At 44.2% G+C, this 27,984-nt stretch overlaps 1 protein-coding gene across 4 annotated transcripts in view; it reads left to right on the plus strand.

Moving 5' to 3' along the window:
* UNC80 (unc-80 subunit of NALCN channel complex) overlaps positions 1–27,984 on the plus strand; it is a 127,165-nt gene that overhangs the window by 13,332 nt on the left and 85,849 nt on the right. The window contains exons 6-21 of one of the 4 annotated variants that reach the window (XM_086615558.1): positions 148–221; positions 666–805; positions 4,773–5,034; positions 9,188–9,322; positions 9,936–10,158; positions 11,553–11,693; positions 14,632–14,900; positions 15,535–15,903; positions 16,705–16,851; positions 18,828–18,975; positions 20,379–20,527; positions 22,334–22,500; positions 23,205–23,306; positions 24,633–24,847; positions 25,377–25,483; positions 25,995–26,154. In XM_086615558.1, the coding sequence (XP_086471684.1) occupies positions 148–221; positions 666–805; positions 4,773–5,034; positions 9,188–9,322; positions 9,936–10,158; positions 11,553–11,693; positions 14,632–14,900; positions 15,535–15,903; positions 16,705–16,851; positions 18,828–18,975; positions 20,379–20,527; positions 22,334–22,500; positions 23,205–23,306; positions 24,633–24,847; positions 25,377–25,483; positions 25,995–26,154 (2,808 nt within the window). The remainder of the gene's footprint in view (positions 1–147; positions 222–665; positions 806–4,772; positions 5,035–9,187; positions 9,323–9,935; positions 10,159–11,552; positions 11,694–14,631; positions 14,901–15,534; positions 15,904–16,704; positions 16,852–18,827; positions 18,976–20,378; positions 20,528–22,333; positions 22,501–23,204; positions 23,307–24,632; positions 24,848–25,376; positions 25,484–25,994; positions 26,155–27,984) is intronic. The other 3 variants (XM_086615560.1, XM_086615559.1, XM_086615561.1) reach the window with 3 other exon arrangements.

Genomic DNA, 27,984 nt, shown 5'->3' on the forward strand with positions numbered 1-27,984 from the left:
TCCTCTGGATGTGGCTAATGCCTAGGAAGTCTGCAGCAGAGAGATGCTGCTTTCGGTTTGGTTTTGTTTTCTGGTTTATCCTTTCAGTGGTACCTTTTAATATTAGAGGTGATTCCTGAAATATCCTCCTTTGACTTCTTTTCTCAGCTAAGAGAAGTTCTCCCACCAACAATCAGAGTGTGACTTGTGACTCCCCGAATCTGGACAGTGGGCATACAGCGGTAAGTTCTATGCTACGGTTAGACGAGTGTGAATAAGGAGCTGAGGGAGGGGGAAATTAATATAGAAACAGCAATTGCAGTTACCACAGTAAAGTATTTTATCTCCAGAAATTACAGTTCCTCACAGTTCTCCTGAAGGTTCCCAACCTTGCCTGCAGTGGAACCAAAGGGTATTTAGTGTAGCTGTCAGGATCGCCTTGACCTTATTCTGTCTTAAAGGATGGAAGCCTCATCTGTCGTATTTTCTTGGGCAAGAGCCCTGCCCTACCCTTTGCCTGTGCAATGCCGAGTACTGAGAAGCCCCAGGCTTGATCAGTTTCTCCGTTGTATGACCATGGTATTGTGGTATAAGTTATGTCTGAGCACAAATTGGAGTAAGAAAACTAATATGGGAATGATAAGTATGTTTATATACTTATTTCCTTTTATTAAAACTATCTAAAGGGCCTACAGGTGGTCTGTGAGACAACCCAGCCAGATTCTGTACCTCTAAAGGCCACTGTTTCAGCGTGTCATCGTGGAAACTCCTTGGATGGAAGCGTATCCTCCCAAACCTCTCAGGAGAGAGGTACTGCACATCCCAGGTACAAACCCTTTCAGTGGAAAGTTAGGCTGGTGTGACTCAGTGGTGGATGTCACAGAAGTCCTTCGTCTTGAGTCTGCTGTTGTCCCTACACACCAAGGGTGCTGGATGTTCATCCCAAACTTAATTCAACAAATCCCTGTTCCGAGTGATGAACAAGGTGGTGACACCTGATACTCAATGCCACTTTCGTTGGAGAAATCTCTAGCTGGCCTGTTGGGACAGTTTCTTTAGTCTTTTCTAATATGTTGGTTTCTTACCATTAAAGACACTAACAAATAGCCTGCAGGTTCAACCATCCTTAGCTGGATTCAGCCTGAGGCAGCTGGTATTTTTTATGGCTTCCTTCTGATCAAATTTTGTTCCCTTTAGCAAAAGATTTTTGCAAGCCTCTCTCCATTGCCATCATCGTGCCTTCTCTGCATCCTGCTGCTTAGCTTGCTTTAGACTGCTGACCCAAAAGAACAGACTAACCAAGAAGCCCAACCATGCAAACATCCTCCCAGCTTGCCCTGTGGAGCTCAGGCCATGGTTTTCCAGCATTGCACTGATAAATTAAATTGTTTTAATCTGGATTTGGGTGGGTAAAGATAGAACCTGATTTTCAGTAGTGCTGGACGCTTGATAGTGCCATAAAGTAAATGAAGCTGATGAGTGTTTTCAGGGGCTGGAGAGGGAGGGAAGCCCAGCTACATTTTTAGGTCCCTATGGATTTAGGAGTGTCACTTAAACTCCTTCTGAAAATTTTGGTCCTGTTGCTTATCTCTTTTGGGGAATGTTGTATCCCAAACACTGCAGTGTTTTAAGAAATTGCTTCATTACAGAGACAGAGGAATTGTGGGATAGAGTGGGCTTCTGAATATAATCTGGGAACGGCTCTGATTTCTCAAAAAGGGGTTTGATGCACCCTTTCGCTGGTGGAAAGGGCAAAGCTCTTCTCTAGGGTTTCGATCCCATCAGGAGGCCTCCCTTGGGATTCTGTATCTAGCCTGCCATCCACTCTGGGTCTTTTTTTACTTTGTATTAATGTGAGCCAGTAAAACTGAAGTTGGGGACAGAACTGCCTTTCTGTGTGTGAACACTACTGCTCAGAGAGGGCACAGCCAGAAAAAAATAAGCAGCCTTTTAAGAAGACAGCATCAGGTGATCAATTTGTCAGGCTGGGTCTGGTGGTTGCTATGGGGATGAAGCTTCAGACAGGCTTTGAAGAGAGCATCATTATGTCTCCTCATTTGCAGGACTCATTGATCAGTTAAAACTGTACAGGGAGCTTTGGTTGCCAAGCAACAGACAACTGGGAACAAATGTTGTTTACTCTACTTACCAACAGCCGCAGTATTCCTTTGTCCTTGGGCTGGGGTTGAAGGAAGGCTGCCTTTCCACTCTCCCTGCAGTCACAGGCATCCAAGAGCTGATTATATGAACACCAGGTTTCCTTCTAAATGAAGCACAGAATTTAATTTCTGGCTCCTCAGACACTTCTTGAGCAAATGGTTTGTTCCTCTGATCCTGGCTAATTATCCCTTCTCCACTCAGTGAAATTTCCCATTTACAGATGATACAGTTTAACACTGAAGCAAACGAAGCCACAGCCCTTTTTCCAGCCGCTGCCTGGAACGCCTTGCCTGGGAAACAGACTTTGCAGGAAGGACTTCAGTGGCAAATATTTCCTAAGGAGAACATGCCTTGCTCCAAGCTGTGCTGTGCCTCAGGTTTGCCCATGCCGCATAGAGGGGAGCACGGAAGGCTGTTTAGGCTCAGACACTGATCTGGGCCCTGCACAGAGACCAGGGAGCAGTACATCATCCTTTATATTTGCAGCTGAGGTGATGGGTGTGATTTCCTTTGCTAGGATGCTTTGAGCATCCCAGCTATCCTTATGGTGTTTTACAAGCTGCATCTATATGACACAATCGTGACCATGACAAAAGCAGCCTTCACATCAGGTTTATGGGGAAAACTTTGTGTCGTGTTTCCATTTATAATTGTTTTCTCCTCCCTAATTCAGTGTTTCAGGTATTTATAACAGCTTATTTTAAAGTCATCAAACTTGTAATATTTTTACCTTGAACACAGCGCTAGGGGAGAAGCTTTGAATCTATGGATTGCATAAAGTGACATATGCTGACACAGACAGGCAGGTCTGCAGTCGCCAAGTGCCTTCAACATCAGCCTGTGGGTCTGGCAGCAAGCCAGCTCCTGCAGGTTTGAGTTCTAGACACATGCGTTGCTCCAAGCCCAGCCTTGCCACCTGCCCTCCCCGTTTCCAAGCGTGTGGTATGGAGCAGAGAGCACATGATTCCAAATGGTGTCAACGTTCACTGCACATTTCTTTTTCCTTTACCAGTCCCGTATCTGCCTTGGATGCACAGGGCAGCTTTGTGGCACTGGGCAGCGATCCAGCAAAGCACTTTGAGCATGTGCTTCACTTCAGGCACTTAGAGGTTCCACTGGTCAGTATTGCCACTGGTTCCCTGGTGCTTGCTCTTCAGAATGTGGTGGTACCCAGCTGGAGATGAGGGTGTCCTGCCAATGCTGTTTGCCTGTTGCTGAGCAGAGTTGATCAATATAAGTGGAAATAACGGCAATAAATGCAATAAATACTGTGCTAAATAATGCAATAAATGGCAAATATTTATTTTTTTTCAAGTTCTTGTGATGGTTCCCAAATGCCTGAGAATACAATTCATGGAAGCGTTGTTGATTTTTATAGAATCCAAAAATCACTGAAGTACTCAGTTCACGGAAGCGTGTTTCTAAAGCACTGTGTGGAAACAAGCAAATTGTGTGCTTCCACAGGCCAGAAGAACAGATCTCCAGAGTTCCTGCCCCACCCCTAGCGTTTCATACCTTCTTTTGCCATGTGATTCTCATTCCTCTGACTCTTTCACTGCTTCTTTTCCAACTGGTTGTCTCCTAACAGCTAGTGACTGTACAGAGGGTAGATCAGGCCAGTTGTACTCTGCTGGGAGAGACATGGTATGAAAAATAAAGAAGTCAGGGCATTTTATTGCAATAAGATTGGCTCTGGAAACAAATATGATCCCTTTGACATGTGGAATCTGTGGAATCTCTGGCATCTCATTCTGAGGCTTACTACAGACATCTTGCTGTGTGTACACACATCATTAGTGTACACTAACTTCTACAATACCTAGAAAATTCTGTACTAAAACCCATTAGGAAGTGACACCACTTGAAAGGTGGGAAGGTGATAACGAAGGCTAAAAATGGTCCTTTTCTCTAGCACACCTTGTCAAATGGGGTCTGTAACACTAACTGTTACTTGTGTAAGAATCAATTTAATTGGCTTAAAGAGTTAACTAACTTAGCTGCCCTGCCTTCTCCCTGTTAAGTAAGGCTGGATGTGTGCAAGTGTAAACCATTCCTAAATATATATTACTGGTATCTGGACAGCAGGTGCTCAAGGATTGTCTGTTTCCAGCTGAACAAATGATTCAGTTAGTGCAGGTGCTGGAGGCTTATCTTCAGACCACAGTTTAAGAAAGCAACTCTATCCAAGAAAACACTTACCAAAGCATGTACTTGAGTCCTCTAGGGAGCTGAAAGCTAAATATCCACTTAGGTGTCTTCAGTCATGCTTTTACTCACTCAGGGCTTCAGTCCCAAAGGGCTGGTGTCAAATATCCTGGCAAGCTCAAGCAGGCACAGCTGTGTGCACGTCCTGGTGATTTCTGCAGGTGGCAGGAGAATGGGAATGGCTTACAGCTCTTGATGAGTGGCTAAATTTTAGACCTCTTAGGTCTTTTGGGATGGACCAGTATATATGCTAGGAAAGAGCTGGTTTCCAGGTATCAAAGAAAACTTTGTGATATCAAGAGTGACCCCTTAAAAACAGTTGAACATCCAGACCTCACAGATCATGGCTCTTTGTTCAGAGAGCTGAGTATGTAAGAAAGGCTAAGGAGCCCGACGACTAACATTTCTGCTCCTGCTTTTTGGAACAGGGTGTCCTTGGTGATCCCACCATGCCAGAAGTCTCGCTATGCCACATACTTCGATGTGGCAGTGCTGCGCTGCCTGCTGCAGCCGCACTGGTCCGAGGAGGGCACGCAGTGGTCACTGATGTACTACCTGCAGAGATTGAGGCATATGCTACAGGAAAAGCCGGAGAAACCACCTGAGCCAGAGATCACCCCTCTACCGAGACCTCGCAGCAGCTCCATGGTGGCCGCTGCACCCTCTCTGGTGAACACCCACAAAACTCAGGTAGGCAGTTGCCGTCAATAAGAAAATATCAACTGTTGTGGTGATGATGGGAAGTGTTGGCTGGAGAACTAGTGACAAGCACAGCTTTGGTGTTGGCTGAACTGCCTGCAGGTCAGATATGTGCATCAATTCAGAAGGAGACCCTGAGAACGGTGAGCGTTTTGGAGCCAGAACCCGAGGCAGAGGGTCAGAGCTGGTGACTGCTGAAAGCTCAAGGGTTGATTTGGGGTAATTAATCTGGGGTGAACTGTGATAACATTATGTTTTAACGTGAGAACATGCTAACATAGTTGTCAGAACAAATCAGACTGCCTTTGCATTATGGTGTAATGCTCAGGACTCACCGAGCTGCTTTGGTGTAACGCCTCGAAAGAGAGAAAAGAAATTGCGCCTGGTAGGGCACTGCGCTCTCCAGGTGAACGCTTGGAGTAGACTTTGCAAACAGTGGCAGTGAGCAGAACCCCTCCATGTTGTTACTTCTCCTGCTGTTACTCTTGTTGCATAACTTTTACCTTCGTATTTGCCAACAAAACCTCCAGAGACAGATTGTCCTAATAGGTGTCAAGACTTGCTCCGTGTTTTGCTGGAAAAGGAGCCCCAGGCTCCTCACCCTGGTGCAGTAAAGATCTCTGTGTTAGAGCTTAGATGTTTTTTCTTTTGGATAGCTCACTGTTGTTCCAGGGATATAAAGGGAATGCTGCTGCAGTTTCAGTTAATCTCCTTGTTGATTTGTGCTACTTTTAGGTTGTGCGCTCTTTTCCTGTCGTGGGCTTTTAACAGCAAATTCTGATTTACTGAGTTGATGGAACTGCCTAACAAAATTTGATACAGATTCTATTTTTTGCAATCCAATTTTATGACACACCTCCAGTCAAAGGCTCTATCTTCTATTAACGTTGCTGTCAAATATCTTTTTTGAGTCAGAACTCTCAGAATTTTTGGTGTTTTTTCTTAAAATTCTTGCTTTCAGTATTGTAGAGCTCGACCAGTTTTTGATCTGTCATTTTATAAGGGAGAAGGATGAAATATCTTTTCTTCTGTACAGCCCAGGTGTTCATAAGCCAGAAGACAAGCATAAACAATGTAAATATTAGTAATATTTTTAAATCTCAGGATTTTTTAGCCATTCTTATAATTTTTGTGAGGGCTGATGATTACTTGTGTTTTTAAGGGCTCAGCAGCAGCAGTTTTGTTTAAACTGTATTATACTTCAGTGTAATTTCTGTAAAATGTTGCCTGTTTCATCCCTGTAAAAGCTTGGCATGCCTCCATAAAGGCCAGGTGATACGAATTACTATTCAGTCTTAATCTACCTTTGCATGGGGATTTTACAAGATTGCTGTGCATGTACAGAAAATCCTCCTTAATATCAGCTCTTGGAGGGAGAATTGGAAGATAATGCTGTCGATGTGGTTTGCTGTTTCCGTGTATATACTGTCCCTTTGCCTTTGCTCATAACAACCCAGTTATTTTGCACATTAACTGGTGCAACAGGGAGTGCAGTTGGTGGTTCTCAGCACAGTGGCAGCACGAAGGGGGCTGTCCTCCATAGGCACTGTTTGCACTAGTGTTACGCTGGTGCTTCTCTATACAGTGGAGCACTCCTCTCCTCTCCTTTCACACACTTGGCTATTGCTTGCTTTTCCAGGCTGTTTCTCTTGCAGAAGATTCCTTTGCTCAGTTGCTCTTCACTAACGTTTTTCTGTTAAATCCATTTGGCAATTCCACGGGGTACTTTCTAGCAGTTAATGTGAGGACTCTGTCCAGGGCATTCTTCCCTCTAGGGCTAGGTTTGATTGCTTTTGGTAACCTCTGTGTCAGTCCTGTGTATTTTTACTGTACTTCATCAAATTGGAATCCCGTTTAAAAAGGTTTCCAATTTGTTATGCAGAACAGCTGTGATGGTGGAGGTGAAACGGCCGTGCAGCAAAAGTGTCAGCTCATGCACCCCTGCTTTACAGCTCTGAGGGCTGAAATCTTTGCCAGGCGCAGAGGCACCTGGACTCTGTTTCATCCCAGCTGGACTGTCAGGACTTGACTGCTGCTCTTAAATTCGGAGTCTCATCTCTCAAGGCCCTCTGCTAGTCAGAGGAGAGAATGCCAGCCCAGAGGGCTAAGATTTGTCGTTTCTTTCTATCCACACAGGGGGTTGTATGCTGAGACTTCACCAGCTCATCCAACACAGGGATATGGTTAAAGCCTGCTTTTTTGTTCTAGATCTTAAACTCCTAATGCAGTGTCATCATTTCAAGTTGATCAATAAGGTCTCAAAAATATTGGCACTCTGTCTTTCAGCATGACAGATTTAAAGTGGCGGGCAGAAACTGATTAAAGACAAAAAGAGCTGCCTGCAAATCACATCAGGGACAGTAGCTTTTTCTGGTAAATCCACGTTCTTTCTATTGTTCAGTAGTTTATCAGGGTAATTTCCTTCATCTCTCTAAGCCTCATCAAAACTCACACTTCTTGTTGGTTTCTGTGTGCCTGAAATCCCAATGTAAGCTCGGGCTAAAGGAGTTGAGATGGAGAGAACATGCAAAGCATCCTCCTGAACTGAACAGCAAAGTAGAAAAAGATGCAGTGCAGCATGCCAGCACTCCTTGTTGCCCAGGAAAAGGGGGAAGGATGGAGTGTGAATAAAAAGAATGCTAGCTTCCTCTAGAAAGTGACTGTAGTCTAAACATATTTCAGACCTGGCAACACGTGGTAAAGGAAACCTGTGTTGCACCTGTACGCAGCCAATTCAGCGTAAGGACAGCTGTAGGGGATGAAACCTTCAGAGGCTCACAGACCTCTGCAGTCTTGCACTGCCATTGCAGGGGCAGAGAGCCACAGCTGAAATTCAGCATAAGACCAGTGCAGCTGTAGCGCCGAGTGCAATGCTAATATAAAGCCAAGAGTCTCTAGTGTAATATCTTGAGCATGGAGAGAAGGAGTAATGAGCTGGTAGCCATACAGTCAGGCAGAAGGAAGGCAATAGACAACAGAAACAACAAAATCTAGAGTAGCAGCCCCAAAACTATTTTGCTTTCTTATCCATCTTGTGCACATTATAATGACTACATAGCCTACTGCACAGAAGAGCCATGTTTTCAGTCAGTCTTCAACAGGAGTGCTAGCCAAAATCTAAACCTCTTGTGCCATAGGAGTTGCTTCATCTGTCGTTGGCTGTCTCTGGATTGAAAGCAAAAAGGTACTTTAACATGACCCAGTAGTTTAGTGCAATCTTTTTGATTGAAGGGAGAGGATAAAGAGCATCTCCATTGGAAACAAGCTGATATTTAGGCAGGAGAAAATTATCCTGAGGGAATTTGGTCAGGTCATCTGCACAAACATCTCATGCAAAGTGGCATCAGATCTTTAATGAGAACAGATGGCCAGGAGCTGGTCTTATGCCACCTTTTGTAGCAAAGCCTTTCTTCACAGTAGGCAGCTGGCGTGCAGAAGGGGAGCGGAGTGCCCTCTGCTGAACTGTCAGTAGGTGAGTCTCAAGGTTTTCACTGTCTGGGGAGATTCTGAGCTATGGGTATAGGGGCATTCCCAAACACAAGCTGTGATGGACTGATCTTGGAGCACTGTTAGGGCAAGTGAAGGGTGCTTACTGGCTTAGAAGTCTGAGGTTTCTGTAGTGAGTAAATAAAAGTTGTACAAATCAAGTCTCTTGAAAGGACAGTGCTACTTACTGCAGTTCAGTTCCAAGTTACATGTTTAAGAGTATATTTTCTTCGATCTTAAATACAACGCTTCAAAAAGGGTAGCCATTGTGATTGCTCATAAATGTAACCCAAGGCCTCAGGAAGATTGTCAGCTACCCAGAGTCACACCTGGGAGCAGAATGGGAGAACAGGAGTCCTCCGTGCCACTGGAGCACACTGACAGCAACACCTGAGACTTTCTGTGGCAGTACAGTGTGCTGTACTTTTTTCCTGTGGTGACAGAAATGTTAGAACAAGGTCAATAATTCTGAGAGTTTCTAAATGCTGCTCGTTTGTTCATTTGTTTTTCTTTAAATGTGCAAATAATGGGTTTTGTAATGAATTGAAGGTCCTTTTCCTCTACAGTGCTCCTATGAAAGCTCTTGGCAGTAGCTTTTTTTTTTTAAGCTGATTATCCTCTATTTCTCCTTGTGCTTATTTTCGTTTGGGAACTGCAGGATCTTACCATGAAATGTAATGAGGAAGAAAAATCACTAAGCACAGAGACATTTTCCAAGGTTTCACTGACCAACTTGCGTAGACCAGCAGTTCCAGACCTCTCCACAGACCTGGGAATGAACATCTTCAAAAAGGTGAGTGGAAGAAAATCGTACTTTAATTTATCTGTGATTCAGCACCTCAGTGTCCTGCTAAGTAGCAGCTGAAGGTCTGCTAGGACTATATATTCATGTCATGTGTGAGATTGTTTTCTCTTTTCATTGGAATGATTCTTTGTGTTATTACATAGGTTTTTATGTGCACATTCCAAACACGTTACTGAAATCTTCATGCAAATAACTGTCCTGCTGAAACTGCATGAGGGGGAGGGTATTCAAACATGCTGATTTCTAAGTGCTGGTGCTCACTGTAGTTCTAGTGAATTCGGGGAGTTTTTCTGGTGTTTTTACCTCATGAAGCTTTGGCTTTGCAACCCTTCAAGATACTTAGCAGAGTTTTGTGGATTTTACAAATCTAGCTCATGGTCTGAGAATGTCATAAAATTGTACAAGGGCATCCGTCTCAGCTTAGGGCAAGACTGAGTTTTTTTAAATACTCACATGGCCCCAGAGCGCAGATAGTTGCTATCAGGGTAGATGGCCAAGGTAAAAAGCTCGAAGTGGAAGGTTACAGTTTGGCCATGCATCTGTGTTATCTTTTTCCCTTGAACGATACCTGCTCTCATATTTGCTCCTCTTCCTCCTGCAGTTTAAGAGCCGCAAAGAGGACAGGGAGCGTGAGCGCAAAGGGTCAATTCCTTTCCACCATACTGGCAAGAAGCGGCAACGAAGGATGGGGGTGCCCTTCCTCCTCCATGAGGATCATCTGGATGTCTCGCCCACTCGCAGCACTTTCTCCTTCGGCAGTTTCTCTGGAATTGGAGAGGACCGGCGTGGCATTGAGAGAGGAGGATGGCAAACCACCATATTAGGTGAGATACTGTCATCTCTGCTCCAGGTTCTGTGCCATTCCTGTCCTGAACATTCAGAGAACAACAGAGGCTCTTTATTTCTTCATCCATCCTATTGCCACCTTATGTCCTTGGCTCTATTTGCAGCATTACACACCTGTTTGTACACGTGGCAGCTGTGCTGACAGCAGACCTTGAATACTTATGCTTTAATTCAGTTTTTCTCTAAAAACTACCATCTTTACTGAAATAATAGCTGCTGTAGCAACCTGTAGTCATGTCTGTACCTCTTCAATACACTTTCCCTGAGTCGCAGAAAACATTGCACAACTGCACCTTAAAATAGGCTCAAGGAATGGTTGTGTGCTCTTCTTTTAAAAAGAAATCTCTGGAGAGGCAGCCATATGGTCATTAGGAGTATGACAAAAATTATTCACGGTCTTCCTCAAGTGGATACAAAATAAATAGGGTATTGTCTCAGATAATGAGGCTTATGAGGCTTATACTGTCTTGATATTGCAAAGATACAGTGTTTAAATATTGACTCCTTCGAGCTTCCAAGTTCACTGAACAGTGCCTAGGCCTTGATTCTGTTTCACAAACTTATTCCTAATGTCATAGATTTTCATCCTGGCACCCTTTCTTGGAGATGATAGGAAGCAAAATGATTGCCTAAGGCCATGTTAGAGCCTTCTCATTTTCACCAGCTTAGGTGGTGTCATTTGGTAAGCTCGCCATTGTAAACATGTCCCTCTTTAGGACACAAGACAATGAGCTTAGCCAAGGGAATTCTTAAATATTCACGTGTTTGGTCAGTGGTTAATTCACAAACAGCTACGGATTTGTGCAAGAATAGGAAACTTAGCATCCAAGTCCTCTTTTCCATATCTTCAGTAGCTCAAGAAGTTTGTTAAATTTTGATCTCAGGGGCTCCAGATTCTTGTCCTGTCTTAACCTACAGTTTTTTTCATTCTGATATCTCAGTGAAATCATGTTATTTCAGATCCGATGGTCAACAGAACCTTTGCTTTAGCACTCCCATCTTAATATACCTGTCTCTTTTGGAAAAGGGAGAAGAAACCAAATTCCTATCACTTGCCCCAAAGGTTGGAGTCTTTCAGTGCTGACCAGCCTTATTTTCCTGAAGCAGCTGGAGGGTGACAGTGTGGGTGCCAACTAGATCAGTATATGCTGAGGGGAAGAGCCTTGCAGAGGGTTCATACATGGAGTCTTTATGGCAACAAACCCCCAGGAGACATCCCACTATAAAGTTTTTTTCTGCTTCACAGGATGCTGGAAACGCCTTGACTTTTGCTGACTCCAATCCTTCAGTTTCTAACCTCAGTTACTGTCCCTCGCCTCCAAGCACCTCTCAGGTGAATAAATGAAATATCCATTTCTTGTCTTCACCCTAGGAAAGTTTACCAGGCGAGGGAGCTCTGACACAGCGACGGAGATGGAGAGCCTGAGCGCGAGGCATTCACACTCCCATCACACGCTGGTCTCCGATCTGCCGGACCACTCCAACAGCCACGGAGAGAACACTGTCAAGGAAGGTAAATTTAACACGGGAAGAAAGAGATGTTTCACTGAAATAACACCTCCAAGAAGCTGAGGAAGGGTTACTGTTTCCATGTATGAGTATATGACTAATTGTTTTTTTCCTTTTTTTTTTTCCCCCTGCATCTCTTGAGGCTTTTTTTGGTCTGTGTAGAAAAATGTTCCAAATCTTTCCTGTTTATCTGGTGCTGTTTGTCAAAAAAATTGGCAGCCATCAGCAGGGGGAAGGCAGAGTTTGGGGTTGTTTTGCCTTAACCTCAACACAGCACGGAAGTTTGGGCAGAAACTGGACATTGCTGACCTCAGTGGTTTCATGGGGAATCTTGCGGTATTTAATGTCCCTTCACAGTCCCCGGCTTCTGGATTGTGCTCAGAATCACATTTTTTTTTCGTAATTCCTCTGGTTTCAAATAGAACTCTGGCTTTTAAATTTACTTGATGTCTCCCTGAGGCCCATCTGTCTTGGAGCTCTCTGCAGAAATAGCAGTGCCAGTGTGACGATGACAGGAGAGCCTCTGGTGGGATGAAGTCTGCTCCAGAGCACTTTGCTGGCACTGCTCCTACTGCCTAAACACAGGCAGTTTGTTTTCTCCCTCACACATAGTGTCACTGGCAAAACCTGGTCATAGAGGTTGGGCCTCACTTGTGGCACGTGCAACCTTAAACCTTGATGAGGGAACAGGACATCACGCAGCCACGGAGCAGGGCACAGCCTGTCTCTGCACAAGCTGCCAGGCAGCATACCTGGGAGGCTGCAGATGCACTCACGTGATGTTTGCTGTGGCCTTGGAGCTCTCAGACACCCGTGCTCTTGTAGCACGGCAAATCTGAATAGTCTGAGGGGATAGATTTGTGTCAGCTCTAATCCGGTGTGGGCACATCTCATTCATCTCCGCTCTGTGCCTCTTGAGCAAAGCTCTTCCCCTGGCTTAGTTTTGTGGAGTCTGTCTTCCTGACCTGCGTTTGTTCTGAAGGACAGCGATCCCACTCACTACACCAGCTTCCTAGCCAAATATTTTCTAAAAGGTAGCCATAGGCAATGCTTATTTTTCTAGTAGTACCCCAGGTTCAATTGTGTAGCAGCTATAGGAATAATAGGACAAATGATACTATTGCTAGTGGTAGTCTATGACTTTGAATGAACCACTCTGTAGTTAGAGAATAAGTACAAATATTACATGTGTCTTTTGTTTTGTGTGACAAACTATAGCCAAGCGTACTGGTCATTCATGATATCCCATCTGTTGTCCTCTTTCCCTGGCCAGGAGACATTTGCTAATAAACTAATTTCCTCTGGCTGACACACTGAAAAGCAGAGATGAAAAATTAGTTCTGTCCTAGGTGGCTGCTCAAAAGGAATCACAGGCACCTGGGCACATGCTGCAGGCGTGCATGGGTGTAAACGAAGAGTCTTTAGTCCTCCTTCCCTGCCTCTGTGAGTCCTGTCCAGCAGTCAGCCCCATCAGTAATAACAAAATAAAGATACAACACAGAAAAAGTCACTTCAGGTAGGATTTTTATTACCCATTTCAAAACAAACTAAGCAAGACCTTAGTGAAACAAAAAATTAGCTGCCCCTGGATAATCATAGAATCATAGAATGGTTAGGGTTGGAAGGGACCTCAAAGATCATCTAGTTCCAACCCCCCTGCCATGGGCAGGGAATAATCATCAAATTTGGTAGCTCAGAAACAAAATTTCCTAATTGCATCTTTATTGTTATCTTCACCATGCCAATTTCAGTGAATGCCATTAAAAAGTCGCACTTGCCAGCAAGTAATCTTGTGATTACAGGCAGCTGATTCCTCTCCTGATCATTGACCAAATTGTAGCCTAGTTCAAGGTACTGCAGTGGGCCTTGGAATATTTCCCCCGATAATTAGTGCTAGTTCAGTGCTGGCAGGGTTGCACAGACTATGAGGAAATGTCCTCACCACTCTGGCAAGTTGTCATTTGCGTAATATAACCAGTCCATCGCTGAGTCAGTGCTTGAAGATTCTTATTAGGTGTATGTTATTTTATTCCTTAGAACACATTGAATAGCCTTAGGTAGAGGTTCTTTGTTACTCCATAGCCCTGTTACTGTGCTGTACTGCCTGGCAGAAGGTGGTCCCGTCAACACTGTGGGACACATGGGGTCTTTCTGCACTACAGGGTGTATAAACCTACTTACAAAGCATCAAGCATGGGAAATTACTAACATCATGGCCTGGAGTTCAGCATGAGTTGTAAAACCGTGGTGAATCCGTGATAAAAATTGGCCTGTGTGGCCAAAATGCTGTCACTACCTGAGCTAACCAATTCAAAGTTAAGCTTGGCTATGTCATGAAGTCCCTTCTTTGAGCACTGTGAACTTAGATGCCACGTTGCTGTTCTCATCAGTCAGCTTTGCATTTTGGAGATGGTTTAAACTGTCACACATACTGTGACTGGAACACAGTGCTCCAACTGGTGTGATTAAATACTGATGTGACTTAGAAAGCTGTTCTAAATTGGTGCTGCTGTTACCCTCCCTTCACTCCTGCATCCAGCTGCAGAATCTTTCCCTTGCAAAGGCGGTGTTGTTTTTAAGACCAGGCACTGGACCAATACAGGGAGCAAATCTAGCCAAAATCGGGTCCCCCTTTTGGATTAGACTTAGGCTGACTAAGCTCCCTGATCTACTTAACTGCCCGGTTGACTGAGATCAACTTAAGCTGCCACGGAACGGTACTGCTGGAGCAAGCTTGGAGTTGTTCTAATTTACACTGGCTTAAAGGAAGAAATGAGTCTGTGCTTTCATCTCTGTACCCATGATAGGAATTTGGAACTTGTCTTTCAGCATTACAAGCTGCATTAAGAGCTGCTCCCTTCTTGTAAACAAGGACAGCCTCGGTTTGCCATTTCATGACGCTAGAGATGGAAATTTACAGGTAGCCATTTCCTTCCCTGCAGTGCGGTCCCAGATCTCCACCATCACTGTGGCCACCTTCAACACTACCCTGGCCTCATTCAATGTGGGCTACGCCGATTTCTTCAGTGAGCACATGCGGAAGCTTTGCAACCAGGTGCCTATCCCTGAGATGCCCCACGAGCCGCTCGCATGTGCCAACCTCCCACGGAGCCTGACAGACTCCTGCATCAATTACAGTTGCTTGGAGGATACGGATCACATTGATGGAACCAACAACTTTGTCCACAAGAACGGCATGCTGGATCTCTCGGTAATTGGCAAGGAATGAGGAAAGCCAGGTCCCTCTTCTGTCAATATAGCTGTACCATTGAGATCAGGGTTTTGATGGGCTTTTCCTCCACCTCTTTATATGACTTCTCTCAGCAGTACGTAAAGGTCAGTCAGATACGTTTGTGCATATCATAAGTCTCCTCTGAGACACTGCAACTCCTACTACTCCTTGCGAGGAGCGCATGTGCATGTGGAATGCACACATCAAATCTCAAATGATGTTATTTAATGGCTGTGTTCCTGGGGCATGCACCAAGTTCCCTATAACAGAGTGTAAAACTGAATAGCACCTTTCTTCTAATGGCACCTTAAAACTCACCTTTTCTGCATTCCCCTTGATGACTTGACAGCTCCTGGTGCACTGAAGCAGTGTTCTCAGGCTCACAGATGTCATCTCGTGGTTTCCTTTTCTGCCTGACTGTGCCCAGCCTGTGGTTTCTTGTCTTACACCTAGATTGTAGGCCCTTGGGGTGGGGGGTTGCGTATACTTCGTTCTGAGTTTGTACTGTGCCTGTTACAATGAGTCTCTGGTCTGTGACTAGAATTTCCAGGCACTAAATAGTACAAGGAGAGAAAATAAGTCTGACTTTAAATATGATGTTCGAATCTCCCAGGTGGTCCTGAAGGCTGTTTACTTGGTCCTGAACCATGACATCAGTTCCCGGATTTGCGATGTGGCACTCAACATTGTGGAGTGCTTACTTCAGCTTGGTGTGGTGCCCTGCGTAGAGAAGGTTCGGAGGAAGAGTGAGAACAAAGAAAATGAGGCCCCTGAAAAGAGACCAAGTGAAGGATCCTTCCAGCTCAAAGGGGCTGCTTCTGGTGGTTCAGCTTGTGGATTTGGGCCTCCCTCAGTTAGTGGAGCTGGAGACGGAGGAGAAGAAGGAGGTGGTGGAAGTGGGGGAGGAGGTGGAGGTGGAAGCGATGGAGGTGGTGGAGGAGGAGGAGGGCCATATGAGAAGAATGACAAAAAACAAGAAAAGGTTTGTCTTACTTCCCTTTATACAGTTCCTGAATGTAGTATAAGATCTGTTAAGATGGAGCGTGCATGCGTATGCAACTGCCCTTCTGGTTGCCCTCCTGTTTTTTTGCACCACAATCACAAATTAATTTGTTTTACTCTGGTGCTAACTTGGGGTTCCACCAAAGAAACACGATTGGGAATTCACACATGGTAACTACAGCAGTGAAGCAGCTGCCAAAAACAGGGTTTGTGAGCCTTGCATGGACATTTTCCATACCTTGTTAAAGTGCCTGAAACCCTCAATCGCAATGATTTTTTTTTTTCAGGTTTATTATTCATAGCTTATAAGGAAAAACAAAATCCAGTGTGTGAGCACAGTTTGTTTTCTTTGATGGCCAGAAATCATGTTTTTTTCAGTATTGCTATGAGAATTGGACAAGACATGGTGTTGCTGACCTCCAAAGTTGCAATTCATAATTGTGTAATACCTAAGACATTTTAAAAAGGTGCTTGTTTTTCTGCTCGAGCAAGCCAGCTCTCTGTTTTTCAGGCAGAATTTTTTGAAGTGCGTGCTGAATGGTATTCATAGCAGCATGTAGTGGGCTTTGCATTCATAGCATGACTTTTAGAGGGGAGCTGAAAGGGAGAGGGCTGGTCCCTAAACTTGAAAAATAATTGGAGTAAACATTTCAAGAGTGACAACTCAGTAATGGAGTGTCTGAGAGGAGAAACGGACAGCAATTTGTTAAAAGTAAAATGCTAACAAAATGACAGTGGCTGTGCCCAGGGTTCACATAGTCTTTCCCTCTGTGGCTCTCAGGATGAAGGCCCATCTGTCAGCACCCACAGGCTGGCACTCACAATGCTGATCAAAATTGTGAAGTCCCTGGGTTGTGCCTATGGTTGTGGAGAAGGACACCGAGGGCTCTCTGGAGATCGCCTGAGACTCCAGGTATTCCGGGAGAATGTAAGAGAACTAAAGCTCGTTAAAGCGTCCCCTGTGTACTTTTGACATCAGCTGCTGAGATTGCTGTCTGCCCCCTCTGTAGCTTTCTCTGTATTGACAGTAAATGTGCTGCTCTTTGCCCCAGCTCACAGAGTGTGTTGCAGCCCAGCCATAGCAGGTGTTCAGCTATCGTGTTACCTTCCAGCCCCTGGGGCTTGCTAGGAGCACACCTGAGTCCCAGGGTGCTTCTGAGCACCCCAACAGATGGGTTGTCTGGGAAAGGACAAATAGATGGGAGCAAATCCCCTGTGTGAGCTGGTGTAAGTAATTTTTCAGGTTGATGGTACCCCAACAGAGGATACAATTTACAGTAGGTGCAGATACCTTGGGTTGCATATCTGAATCCAGAAGTCTGAGGTGTAGTTATGTCCACCATTCCTAATGGTGATTATGACTGATTGCTGCTGGGCTGCTCCTTCAGCTCCTGATAGTTGGAGTGCAGTGTGCTTGCAGTGATGTCAATATGCTGCAAGAAAGTAGATGACTGGTGACCTGTTGAAGGGCAGGGTGGATGGTCACTATTGATTCCTTAGATTTTTGGTTCTGCACAAGTTAAAGCAGTGGAAAGTGCCCAGGACGTAGCCCAGATATCTGACTTAATCCAGAAGAGTTTGACTTCCGGAGATCAGTCCAATGCCTTGTCAAACGGGAACCTTTCAAAAGCCTTCTCCAGCACGTGCCCCCTCCTCGTCTTATGTGCTTGCAGCAGGGAGCGTTTTCGATTACTGCAATGAGAACTTACAGTGTGCCCATCCGTGGTGTGGGTGGCAGCCAGGTGCTTCTCCGTGGCTTTGGTCAGCCTGAGCCATACCAGCAGAGCTATAATTTGCTTCTGGGATCTGAGCTAGATGGCTCAGAGATGGATTGGCTGCCTCTGTATCGTGCAGCATTCTGTTAGCATGACTCCCAGGTGGTGAGGGAGGCTGCAGCAGAGGCTCCATCTTACAGGATAAGATGGGGTAAGAGAGTCCCAGTGGTAACAGTAGAAAGGTTCTGCACAGGGGACTGGTTAAACATATACCATATTCATCAAAATGTCAGGTAGGCTTTTACGTTGTGTTGGAGCTGAGCCAGCAAAACATTTAGGCCTGTGCATAACATTAAGCATAAATGAACAGATCTCTTGGAGCCAAGATTCTTACCGGACTCATTGAATTGAGGTCCTTATGGGGTGAGATATTCCTACACGTCTAAGTCTGATGCATTTTCTGTGCATTTGTCTGGCCAAACTGCTTTGCATGCACCATTTGTGTTGACTGCATGGACAATCACATGTCTGAGTTTACTGGAAGGTTAAGCACCCTGTTGTAGGTAGCTTGCACTTGCAGGAGAGTTCATGTTTCCTGTAGAGCTGGTATTTCAGATTCTCTAACTCCAGCCTGCATGAGGTCCCAGTAGGATGGATATTTTTGTGATAAAAAGTTTACAATTAATAGCTTTTAAATAAAAAGCTAAAGTTTTGCATGATATAAATTGGTCCCTGGCTACAGATGGATCAAATGGGGTGGGTCTGAGCCAGAGGCTGAAAATCAGAAGCCTGAGGCAAAGAACCTGTTTCATCAAGGCAATAAGCCTTGGCTGAGGTGGTACATTCCTACTTCATTCATATTCAGTGAGATTCTACCTTGGGCTTGGGGAGAAGAGGAGAGGCCTTGAGACATGGCTGGCAGTGACTTCTCCACCACCTCCAAACAATGGCACCCGTACTGGTGCCTTGTTGGTGCCTTCAGCACTGTCACCTTGTGCTGAACTTCTTGTTTGCTTCAGAGGCGAACCTGTCTTCTGTTACAGGACCTGAACCTTCTGGCTCCTAGGGGAGGTTACTTCAGACAGCACAGCAGAGTACTGGCTAAGCAAGAGCAAAAATTGCTCTGCTCCTAGTAGGAAAACTTGAACGCGTACTTCGATGTGATGTGATTTGGTGGATGTCGTTGCAGGCTCAGAACTGCCTCACAAAGCTGTACAAACTGGATAAGATGCAGTTCCGGCAGACCATGAGGGATTACGTGAACAGGGATTCCCTCAATAATGTGGTGGATTTCCTGCATGCTTTACTGGGATTCTGCATGGAGCCAGTCACTGACAGTAAGTATAGCTGGTGTCAGAAACTCTCACTTGAATATTCCTAAACTGTACCATCAGAAAGAAGCCACACTTTTTTCTTTTCCTTTGAAAAAGAAAAAAATTGTGAATTGCTATTCTCGGAATACACAGCCCATATCCTCAGCCAGTGTGGGTCAGGGGAGTTGGATCTCTTTTGGTGTGACCACCCAGTGATGTCACTTAGTGATCTTGCATCACCCAATGCACCTGAAATCAAAGGCCTTTCTTTTGATTCATCCTGCCTGTTGTTCGTGGCTCTTGAAAGAAATTATTTTCATTCACCTGTGCCGCAGGCAGGAGGTTTTCTGCTTCATGACATGACCAGGTGCCAGCTGGAATGGCCTGTTTAAGCCAGGGTTTATTCTGCATGGAAATACAATTGAGCATTAGAACGCTCTGTGGTGCCTCAGGTGAAGCAGGAAAGAGCAAGAACAGATTGAATAAACAAGAACATCAACACACAGATGTGCATGCCTACAGTTACAAGCGTGTGTGCATGTGTGTCTAGCTATATGTATAGATGTTTTCTTTTTTTGTTTTTGTTTTTTTTTTAGTTAGGAAAATTACTCCAGGTGCTATTGGAATGACCGAACATTTATGCCTGGTCACTGCATGCAACGACAGTTAACAGTGATTGTTCACGGTGTAGGAATAGCTGCTCTGAAGCACTCAGGGAGTCTGACTGGTCTATTAGCTTAGCTCTGATCTCAGGCGTTTCAGAGAAAGCATCAAAAAAATACTGTGTAGCAGACTTTTGTAAAGAAGATGCTCATGGGAAGTTTCCCCAAGTATTCATCAATTATTGACTGGCTCATGCTTTGAAGCATGGCAGCTCATGCAGCTTTTGAAAGTCTTTTCTCTCACTTAATGAAGCTGGGATGTTTCTTGTTATTCATATAAATGTGTAATTCTTTTTTAACTCTTTCTGAGAGCTTGGTCTCCTTGTGCACTTTGGAAGAACAGCACTCCTGTAGTTTAGAAGATTTTCTTTTCATGAGTGTTGTCACTTTTCAGCTTAATCAAACATCCCTTGTTCATTAGAACAATGAATAGAAAAGCTGGAGATATTGTTCAAATTTTGTGCCTTATTCTGTACATCTCTAAATGAGAGATGTGGATAAAAGGAAGCTAGAGAGAGTGGTCCTGGTCTTTTGAATCCTTTTTCATACTACAGCTATTTCTGAGAAGATTTCATCCTTCGTCCATTTATTTTACCTTTCCCTTCTGCTTTCTTTTTTTAGGGTGGGATTGTGAGAATTGAACATAGGATATTAGATGGGGACATGCCCTCATCTCGTGTATCTGAATCCCTTTACATGTGTCTTTAAGCCATCTTTTTTAAACCATTCCTAACAAGGGGGCTTGCTTGTACTTGAATTTCACAGACAAGGCTGGATTTGGGAATAACTTCAGCACAGTGGACAACAAGTCTACAGCCCAGAGCGTAGAAGGTATTATTGTGAGTGCCATGTTCAAGTCATTGATCACTCGTTGTGCTTCCACTACACACGAGCTGCACAGCCCAGAAAACCTGGTAAGCACTTGGTGTCGTGTTAACAAAGTTACTTTTTCTCTTGGATGTCACTAGTGAGGCTTTACAATGAAGAATTAGTTGTTCAGCCAAATGCCATGAGCATAGTAGCAAGCTATGCAGTCACAGTTGGAACGTGGTATGAATGTGGTGCCCTCCTTTCATGCCTGCCTTGGAACCTGGAGACTTAGCCAGGGTAAAAGTTGTGCATTCTGAATTGCATTTTCCCTTCTGTTCAAGCAGCTTCTGTGGTGGTTTTTTTTTCCAAATGTGTTAGTAGCATAGTCTGGAGCAACAAATTAACGAGCAAGACCATAGCCAGCACAAATCAACTTTCAGCAAAGTTAAAGCCAGTTTACTGGGTTAAGGACATGGCCCACCCATGGCAGAGTAGGTGAGTTACTGAACAGCATTTTGGTAGGCCTTCCCCAGGTTTAGACAAACATTCAGTTTACCAAACACCTCCTGGAGGAAAGGAAGGTGCTGCTGGTTGCTGCCTATGTGCTATCTCCCCATAGCAATCAGTAGAATAGATGACATGAGTTCTCTTCTTCCAAAGCGGTGCAGAATCTGGCAGCTGATCTCAAACCACCTCCTTTATTATCAGAAATTAGGATTTTTTTGTGGAAGCAACCAAGAAGCACTCTTGTGCTCCATCCTTATGGCAGAGCTCGAGAGGCACTGAAGTCCAGCTAAAGGGACAGAAATCCTCTGTGAGGGGAAGGGAGAGGGAGAAGGAAAACACAGTAACATCTTACCTTATGTCCAAGTTGTCTCTTTCTTGGGGATATTCCTCCTTTGGAATGTTTCTCAGCTGAGATTAAGTGGTGAGATGCAGAAAAATATGTGCCATTGTTGGATCTAGATTAGGATCATTAAGTGTAAATTTTCCTTATAAATTTTGTGTCTTTCTGAACCCTATTTTAGCTAGTGTGTAAGGTGAAGCTTACCTTTCAGCATAGCACCATCAAGTGTGTCTATATGGAGAACTTAGTACACAGAGTATGTAAGGGGATCTCCCGTTGTGCCACTCTTTAAAGTCAATCTTGTGTTTGATATCTTTTGAAAAGAGCCTTAATCAGTATACAGATCAAATTGTTGGTTTGTTTTTGTTGAAAACTGGCTGTGCAGTTCCTAGCTGGGAATTTTCAGAGTAATCCAAGATCACTCAGGAAAGTTTACAAATCAAAAATCCTGTCCTGTAAAACTGTTCCTTCCCCTTGCCCTCAGATACAGAGGTGATTTGTCACATCACAGATGTGTATGAATGTTCAGAACTAAAAAGAGCCTTGTGTGTGGGAGTAGGTTGGGGAATGAGTCATTCCTCTCTCTTCCCATGATGTAAAGCTCTAAAGTAATTAAGAAAAATCCCAAGACACCCACTGGTTTTGAAACAAAACATGCAATTTTTTGCACTCTACTTCCCCCCACCCCTTCATTTACCTTTTTCGTGCCTTTTAAGATTATGAGCTAGATAAATGTGATAAAACAGGCTTTAAGTCATCTTTGCAGCTCCCTCATCTTGCAGCTGGTTTAGCCTCTGATACCTCTACATCTGCTTTAGGCCATTGCAGAGCATGTTCCATAAAAATAATGCTCCTCATTGTCTGCTTCTTCTGAGTGTGCTAAAGGGAGTTTCCAGCTTTTGATCCCAGCCAGAAAACACAAGCCCTCTACACGGAGAGTATATCAGACAACAGCCAGAGGACCTAATGGCCTGCTGAAGTACCTAAGAAACTGTTGATTCTCACTGCTTCTTCCCAAACCGCAGACTGAATTCGTTCGTTTCCATGATGTCTTGCTACTTAGGGCTTGTACTGTGATATCCGACAGCTGGTCCAGTTCATCAAGGAGGCTCATGGGAATGTCTTCCGCAGAGTGGCACTCAGTGCCCTCTTAGACAGTGCTGAAAAGTTAATACCAGGAAAAAAACCAGAGGAAACGGAGCAAGAGCCGAAACCTTCTGGGAGCAAAAGGTGGGTGTCTGGGAGGGAGAAGGCAAATGACTGACAGTATGGCCGTACGACTACGCGCACTGAACGCAGATGTAGAAAGTCCAACGGCTTTTGTGTCTTATCTTGATAGCTTATGTCAGTTCCTGATGTACAGAATTGTACTGTGGCAGCAGTCTCCTTTAAAATTTAATGAACTGAGTCAGTAATAGATTTGCAGCAAAAAGTGCTAACCCTCTTATACCAGAAGCCTAAGAGGACAGTGCAATGGAAACACTGGGAGGAGGAAAGGTTAAGAGAAGTAAGAGGCATAGTGTCAGTCCCCAAATAGTGTGTGGATATAGCCTTTAATGTGTGTCGCATCCTTAGTGTTGTTTATCTGACATGTAAACCCTGGTATGCAAAACAAGTCCCAGAAGAATTCTAGTCGTGATGCGCTTCTTTATCAAAAGACATTTTCTCTGGTGCTTTGAGGCTTGTCATATTAAAATATTGGGCAGAAGAATTAAGAAAGTTGAAAAACTCCTAAAAACCTTGGCTTTGCTTCTAAGAGCTGATGCCTTTATCATTAATGGTATATGTAGAGGCAGTAAGTTGCTGAAGAGAGGGTACATCTCTGAAGCTGCTTTGTTGCTCAGCAGTGCTGGTTTCCATGTCATGTAGCTGTGCAATGACCATGAGATGGGCCATCCATTCCCTTTAGTTGACGATTTACGTTGTCTGTATAGATCTGAGGTGGGAAGTGTCATCATTGACAAAGGCCAGGCATCAGCTGCCCCCGATGAATGCCGTAGTTATGTCTCCAGCCGCCCAATGCAAACTCCGGAACAGTAAGTAAATATTGAATTGTTTCACGTGTTATTGCCAGCAGCTTCCTTCTGGGGTGTGTGCAAATGGGCAGGGCAGCAAGCACTTATCTCTGTGAATGGTACGACAAATGCACTGAGGATCTGTTTGGGGGCTGCTGATAACAGGTAATGCTTATTTTCAGTGCTGCCAACTGGACCTACCCTCATTTTGGTGGAGAGCAACCACCAGATATTTTCAAATGGCAGCGCAGTAGATGTATTAATGTTGCATACTATCATAGCCACGAAGAGAGTGTTAATTCCTCAGAGATGTCGTCACAGCTTTCTCCATGTTTTGTTTGTACTTGTCGGGGATGATTCTATTAATATTCAGCTTCCAAGTTGTTGCTAAGAGTCATTAATCCTTTACTGCCTGCCAAGAGCCAGCCTATTCCTGACCTGTCTCGGGCATGTAGTCTCTGAAGATTGTTGCATTTCCCTTACCAGCACAGGTGCTCTACCAGTTTTCTTAATGAGCCAATCAACCCCCTGTTAGGTATTGCACGTTTGAAGTCTCTGTCGTCCAAAGAATTCTGCCATTTAATATTGAAATAAATGTAATCAATGCTCTCAAGAACTTCAGAAAAATTTGTAAGTGGCCCCTACGTAAATTTGGACAAGTCATTTAACTTCTCTGTGCCTCTGAATACGCATCTGTTGTGTCAAAGTGCTTTGAGGTGCACTGTATGAAGACATTGCTAGAAGAAGGGCCCAGAGCTCTATGTTATGTGTTCTCCTGCATTGACTGAGCCTGCAAAGTCTCACTGTTGCTGAGACTGCAAGGGTAACACAAAGCCCTTTACTGCTCTGCAGAATTGCAGTGAGCTGTTCTGCTCTGAGCCAGGCCACAGCCGTGGAAGATCCCAAGAGCGTAGCAAAATACTCTGTCCTCATTGCAATATGTTAAAAGAGAACTGTGACTCCAGCAGGGTCACAAATGGCTATTGTGATGTCCAGAAGCTCTCCAGTACGCATGCTTGTAGAAAGCACCAGTGTAGTTGTATCAATATGGGTCATTTTGACCTAAAGAAGATGATTTTTCATGTGTAGAAGCTAAAAATTGGAACGAGCTGTTCAGTGGGCAAGCTCTTCAGGGGAGAAAAGATGGTTATTTTGTGCCTTGAACAATACTGAGCATGTTGTCAAACTTGATTAGGTCTCACCGAGAAGAGTATGTTTGGAATTCAAAATGGAACAACCTCAAAGAATAGAGAGGTCAGGAGGGGGCTGTGGGAGGGGGACCTCATTCTGCTGAGCATCCAAACTTTGCTGAAATACAGTTCACACTCTGCATCCCTTTTCTTCCAGTGATGAGCAAATCCAAGGGGCTGTTCTGGGACGCAAGGACTTCTGGCGAAAGATGTTCAAGTCACAGAGTGCAGCCAGTGATACCAGTAGTCAGTCTGAGCAGGACACATCGGAGTGCACCACTGCTCACTCTGGGACCACCACAGACAGGCGCTCCCGCTCCCGTTCCCGACGAATCTCCCTTCGAAAGAAACTCAAACTCCCCATAGGTAAATGTATGTCTCTTCCTATTCTATACACATATTGCATGTGCAGAGAAACACAAAGATATATCTGTCTTAAGAAATATTGCAACACAGTTCCTTGTTGTCCAAGTATATTGTATATTCTCCCAAGGAAAGTTGGGAAATGCTGCTCTCTCCATTTACAGATGGGGCACTGCGGCAAAGGGAAACGTAAGCAATTTGCCAAAGGTAACAGAGGACATCTGTAGCAAAACAGAGCACTGAATCCGTGTCTCCCAAGTAGTAGGCTAGTACCTTAATCTCACAGGCGTGTTCCTCTCTGTAGAAGAGAAAGATTCCAAATAGCATTTGATAGACAAAGAACACATCCTTTACAAGTCCCGACACCTGGCCTTGCATGGTAGCTAATGCATGTAACAGGAGAAGGTTGCCTTCCCCTTTCCTCCTGTTTTCCCCTCCCTGGCATGGCCACTTTGGAGAAATATGCTGCAATTGCTAATAAATAGGTTCTGCTTGGCAGCATTTTCAGAATTGTCCTGAGTGGCTTATTCTGCAACAGGGAACTGGCTGAAGCGCTCCTCCCTCTCTGGCCTGGCTGACGGAGTGGAAGATCTCCTAGATATCAGCTCTGTCGACCGTCTGTCTTTCATCAGGCAGAGTTCCAAGGTAAATGTGTCAGGTGGGATTGCAGAGAGCTTGGAAGGACAAGATCTGGCTGGTTTTAGCTGTCCAGGGAAACATTCTACCCAGTTACGGACATGGCAGCCAACGAGACTCGCTCACAGAAGTCTTCAGAGCAGAGCGCCGTGAGAATTTGATGCTGAATTTTTGTGGCTCACGGAGAAGACGAAGTGAAACCTATACTTGTCGGTCTGCCTGGGCTCACTGGGAGCCAAACGCAGGCTCTGCCAACACCCTTCAGATTTAATCGTTGGTCACACGTCTCCTCCCTTCCTTGTGCCTTGACAGCCTCTTGTGAAAGACCAGTTCTTTAAGCAGAAAGCTTAAAAGATGAAGTGCTTCAGCGTGAGTAGATCTCTTGTGTGAGCAGACCCGCTTGTGTTGCTATGGTGATCTACTGTGTCGCAGCCCTTCTGTAGATGCTTTAGGTCTAAGCAAGGAAGACCCAACGACAGTGGTGTGGCACAGCCTGACCTGGCCCTCTGTCTTTGCACAGGTGAAGTTTACCAGCGCAGTGAAGCTGTCAGAAGGAGCGGGGCCAGGAGGTGGCCTGGACAACGGGCGCGATGAAGAGGAGAATTTCTTCAAGCGTCTTGGTAAATGGCGCACCTGCCGAAGACACCCATCCAAGCTTCATCACACAGAAGAAAAAGATGGTTAGAAATCAGGGTTCTCGTCTCCTTTTTTCTTTCTTTTTATTTTTTTTTTTTTTAAAAAAAATCTCTTTGTTTCTGTATTTTACCCTTTCCCTTTTTTCCTGCTTTCTCTGTAGCTTTTGTATCCATTCTAGCCTTCCCCAACTTTTCAGTCTTTGTAACTGTTTTCTTTCCCTTCCTTCTTTCTTTTGTTTTTATTTAGAAAAAAGCTCTAGTATTAAGTCAATTTTTAAAAAAAACAAGACTATCCAAATAAATTACGGAAATACAACATTTGGGCTTTTAAAATCAAATTGAATTTGATCAACACACTTGAAAAATTAATGCTTGCTTCTAAGCACTTATTCAGTTCCAAATTAGGTGTGTAAATCTTTCATTGCCTAATATAACAATGGGTGTTCCATCAGGTTTTTTGGTTGGTTGTTGTTTTTTTTTTTTTTTTCCAATTTGTGACCATTTGACAGTTCTAGCAAAGATCAGCACTGATGAAATGGAAAACCCTGCACAAACTTTGTTATAATTATCTCTTTTCTTCTGTGTTTGCATGTCTAGTGTCTGCATACCATTCGTTAAGGATGCTGTCCCTTTTTCTTAGCACACAACATAATAACACCACTACTTTTCCTTTCCACGAAAGTATACTTAATTGCAATGCATTTTCAAAATCAGCAATGTTTGAAAAGTGCCTTTATGAATAATACAAGGTCATGATATATTCTGTTTTAAAATGTCATGCAGTCATTCACATGCTCATGTCCTCAGCTCAGAACTTACCCTTGTTGTCAGGGAGACAGCCTTGTATCTTGAAGTTCTGTTACTGTTTTTTCAAGAAAACCCAGCTCAACTCCCAAAAACACACAAAAAGGAGTAGATTTTTTTTCACCATGATTTCTGTAGCTTTACAGTATGTTACATTCTCTGACCTCATGTTTTTTATTTTCCAACATTACACTTTAACTTTGCATTGTATGTGTTTCACCATCATCTGTCCCAGACCTCAGTGTCATGCATGTAAGGCACTGTTCAGGCAAGTGATACTGGCAAAGTATGAGCATGTCTTGCCAGTGTAAGCTGGTCATTATTCTACCACTGCAGAAACACTGATGGTGGTTTTCAGCTAGCTCCTAGGTGAAAGGTATTGTTCCTTTAGGAGGAGAATGAATCAGCCCGGTAGCTTGGTAGCTGAAGGTGAATACCCATTTCCACCATATTTTTCTCCCAGCTCTTTACTGGGAACAAACAGTTCTGAAAAATGAGATCTTCATAGACTGCCACAGCTGTTTCTACAGTGCTCATGTGAGATGTCCTTCATGTTTTCTTGTAGGAAATATTTTTTTTTCATCTTCCTAATGCTGATTTTATGGCACCCTGAGTTTACTTCTGCCTAGAGTGCCTGTATTCTTGGTTTAATGGCAGAGATGCAGTCTTGGCCCTGAGAGCATCAAAAGCCACAATTGTGCAGTGTGTGGGGCACATCTTATGTCGATAAAGAACTCAGCTGACACATTAGTATTGGCTTTTTGAACTTTGAAAGTGTTGTCCATGCTTCAGCCTTCTGTGAGTCGCATCAGAATTTATGTAGTTAGTGATGAGAACTTGAAGCATCTTTTACATGCCTGTGCGAGAAGAGATGTACGTGACACATGCTTGATTTTGACATCTTGCATGCATTAGAAGTACCCTAATCAAAGTGATGCAATGGGTTAAAGACAGAGACCCTTGCATGTTAGTATGAGAAACAGGCAAATTGTCCAGTGATGTTGGTGGGGAGGGTTGGACTGTTGCCTGATCACTAAGTGAAGCAAAGGGAGGGTATTTATAAAGGAAAGT

Source organism: Tauraco erythrolophus, chromosome 8 (assembly GCF_009769465.1).
Source record: "Tauraco erythrolophus isolate bTauEry1 chromosome 8, bTauEry1.pri, whole genome shotgun sequence".
NCBI classification, from domain to species: Eukaryota; Metazoa; Chordata; class Aves; order Musophagiformes; family Musophagidae; genus Tauraco; species Tauraco erythrolophus.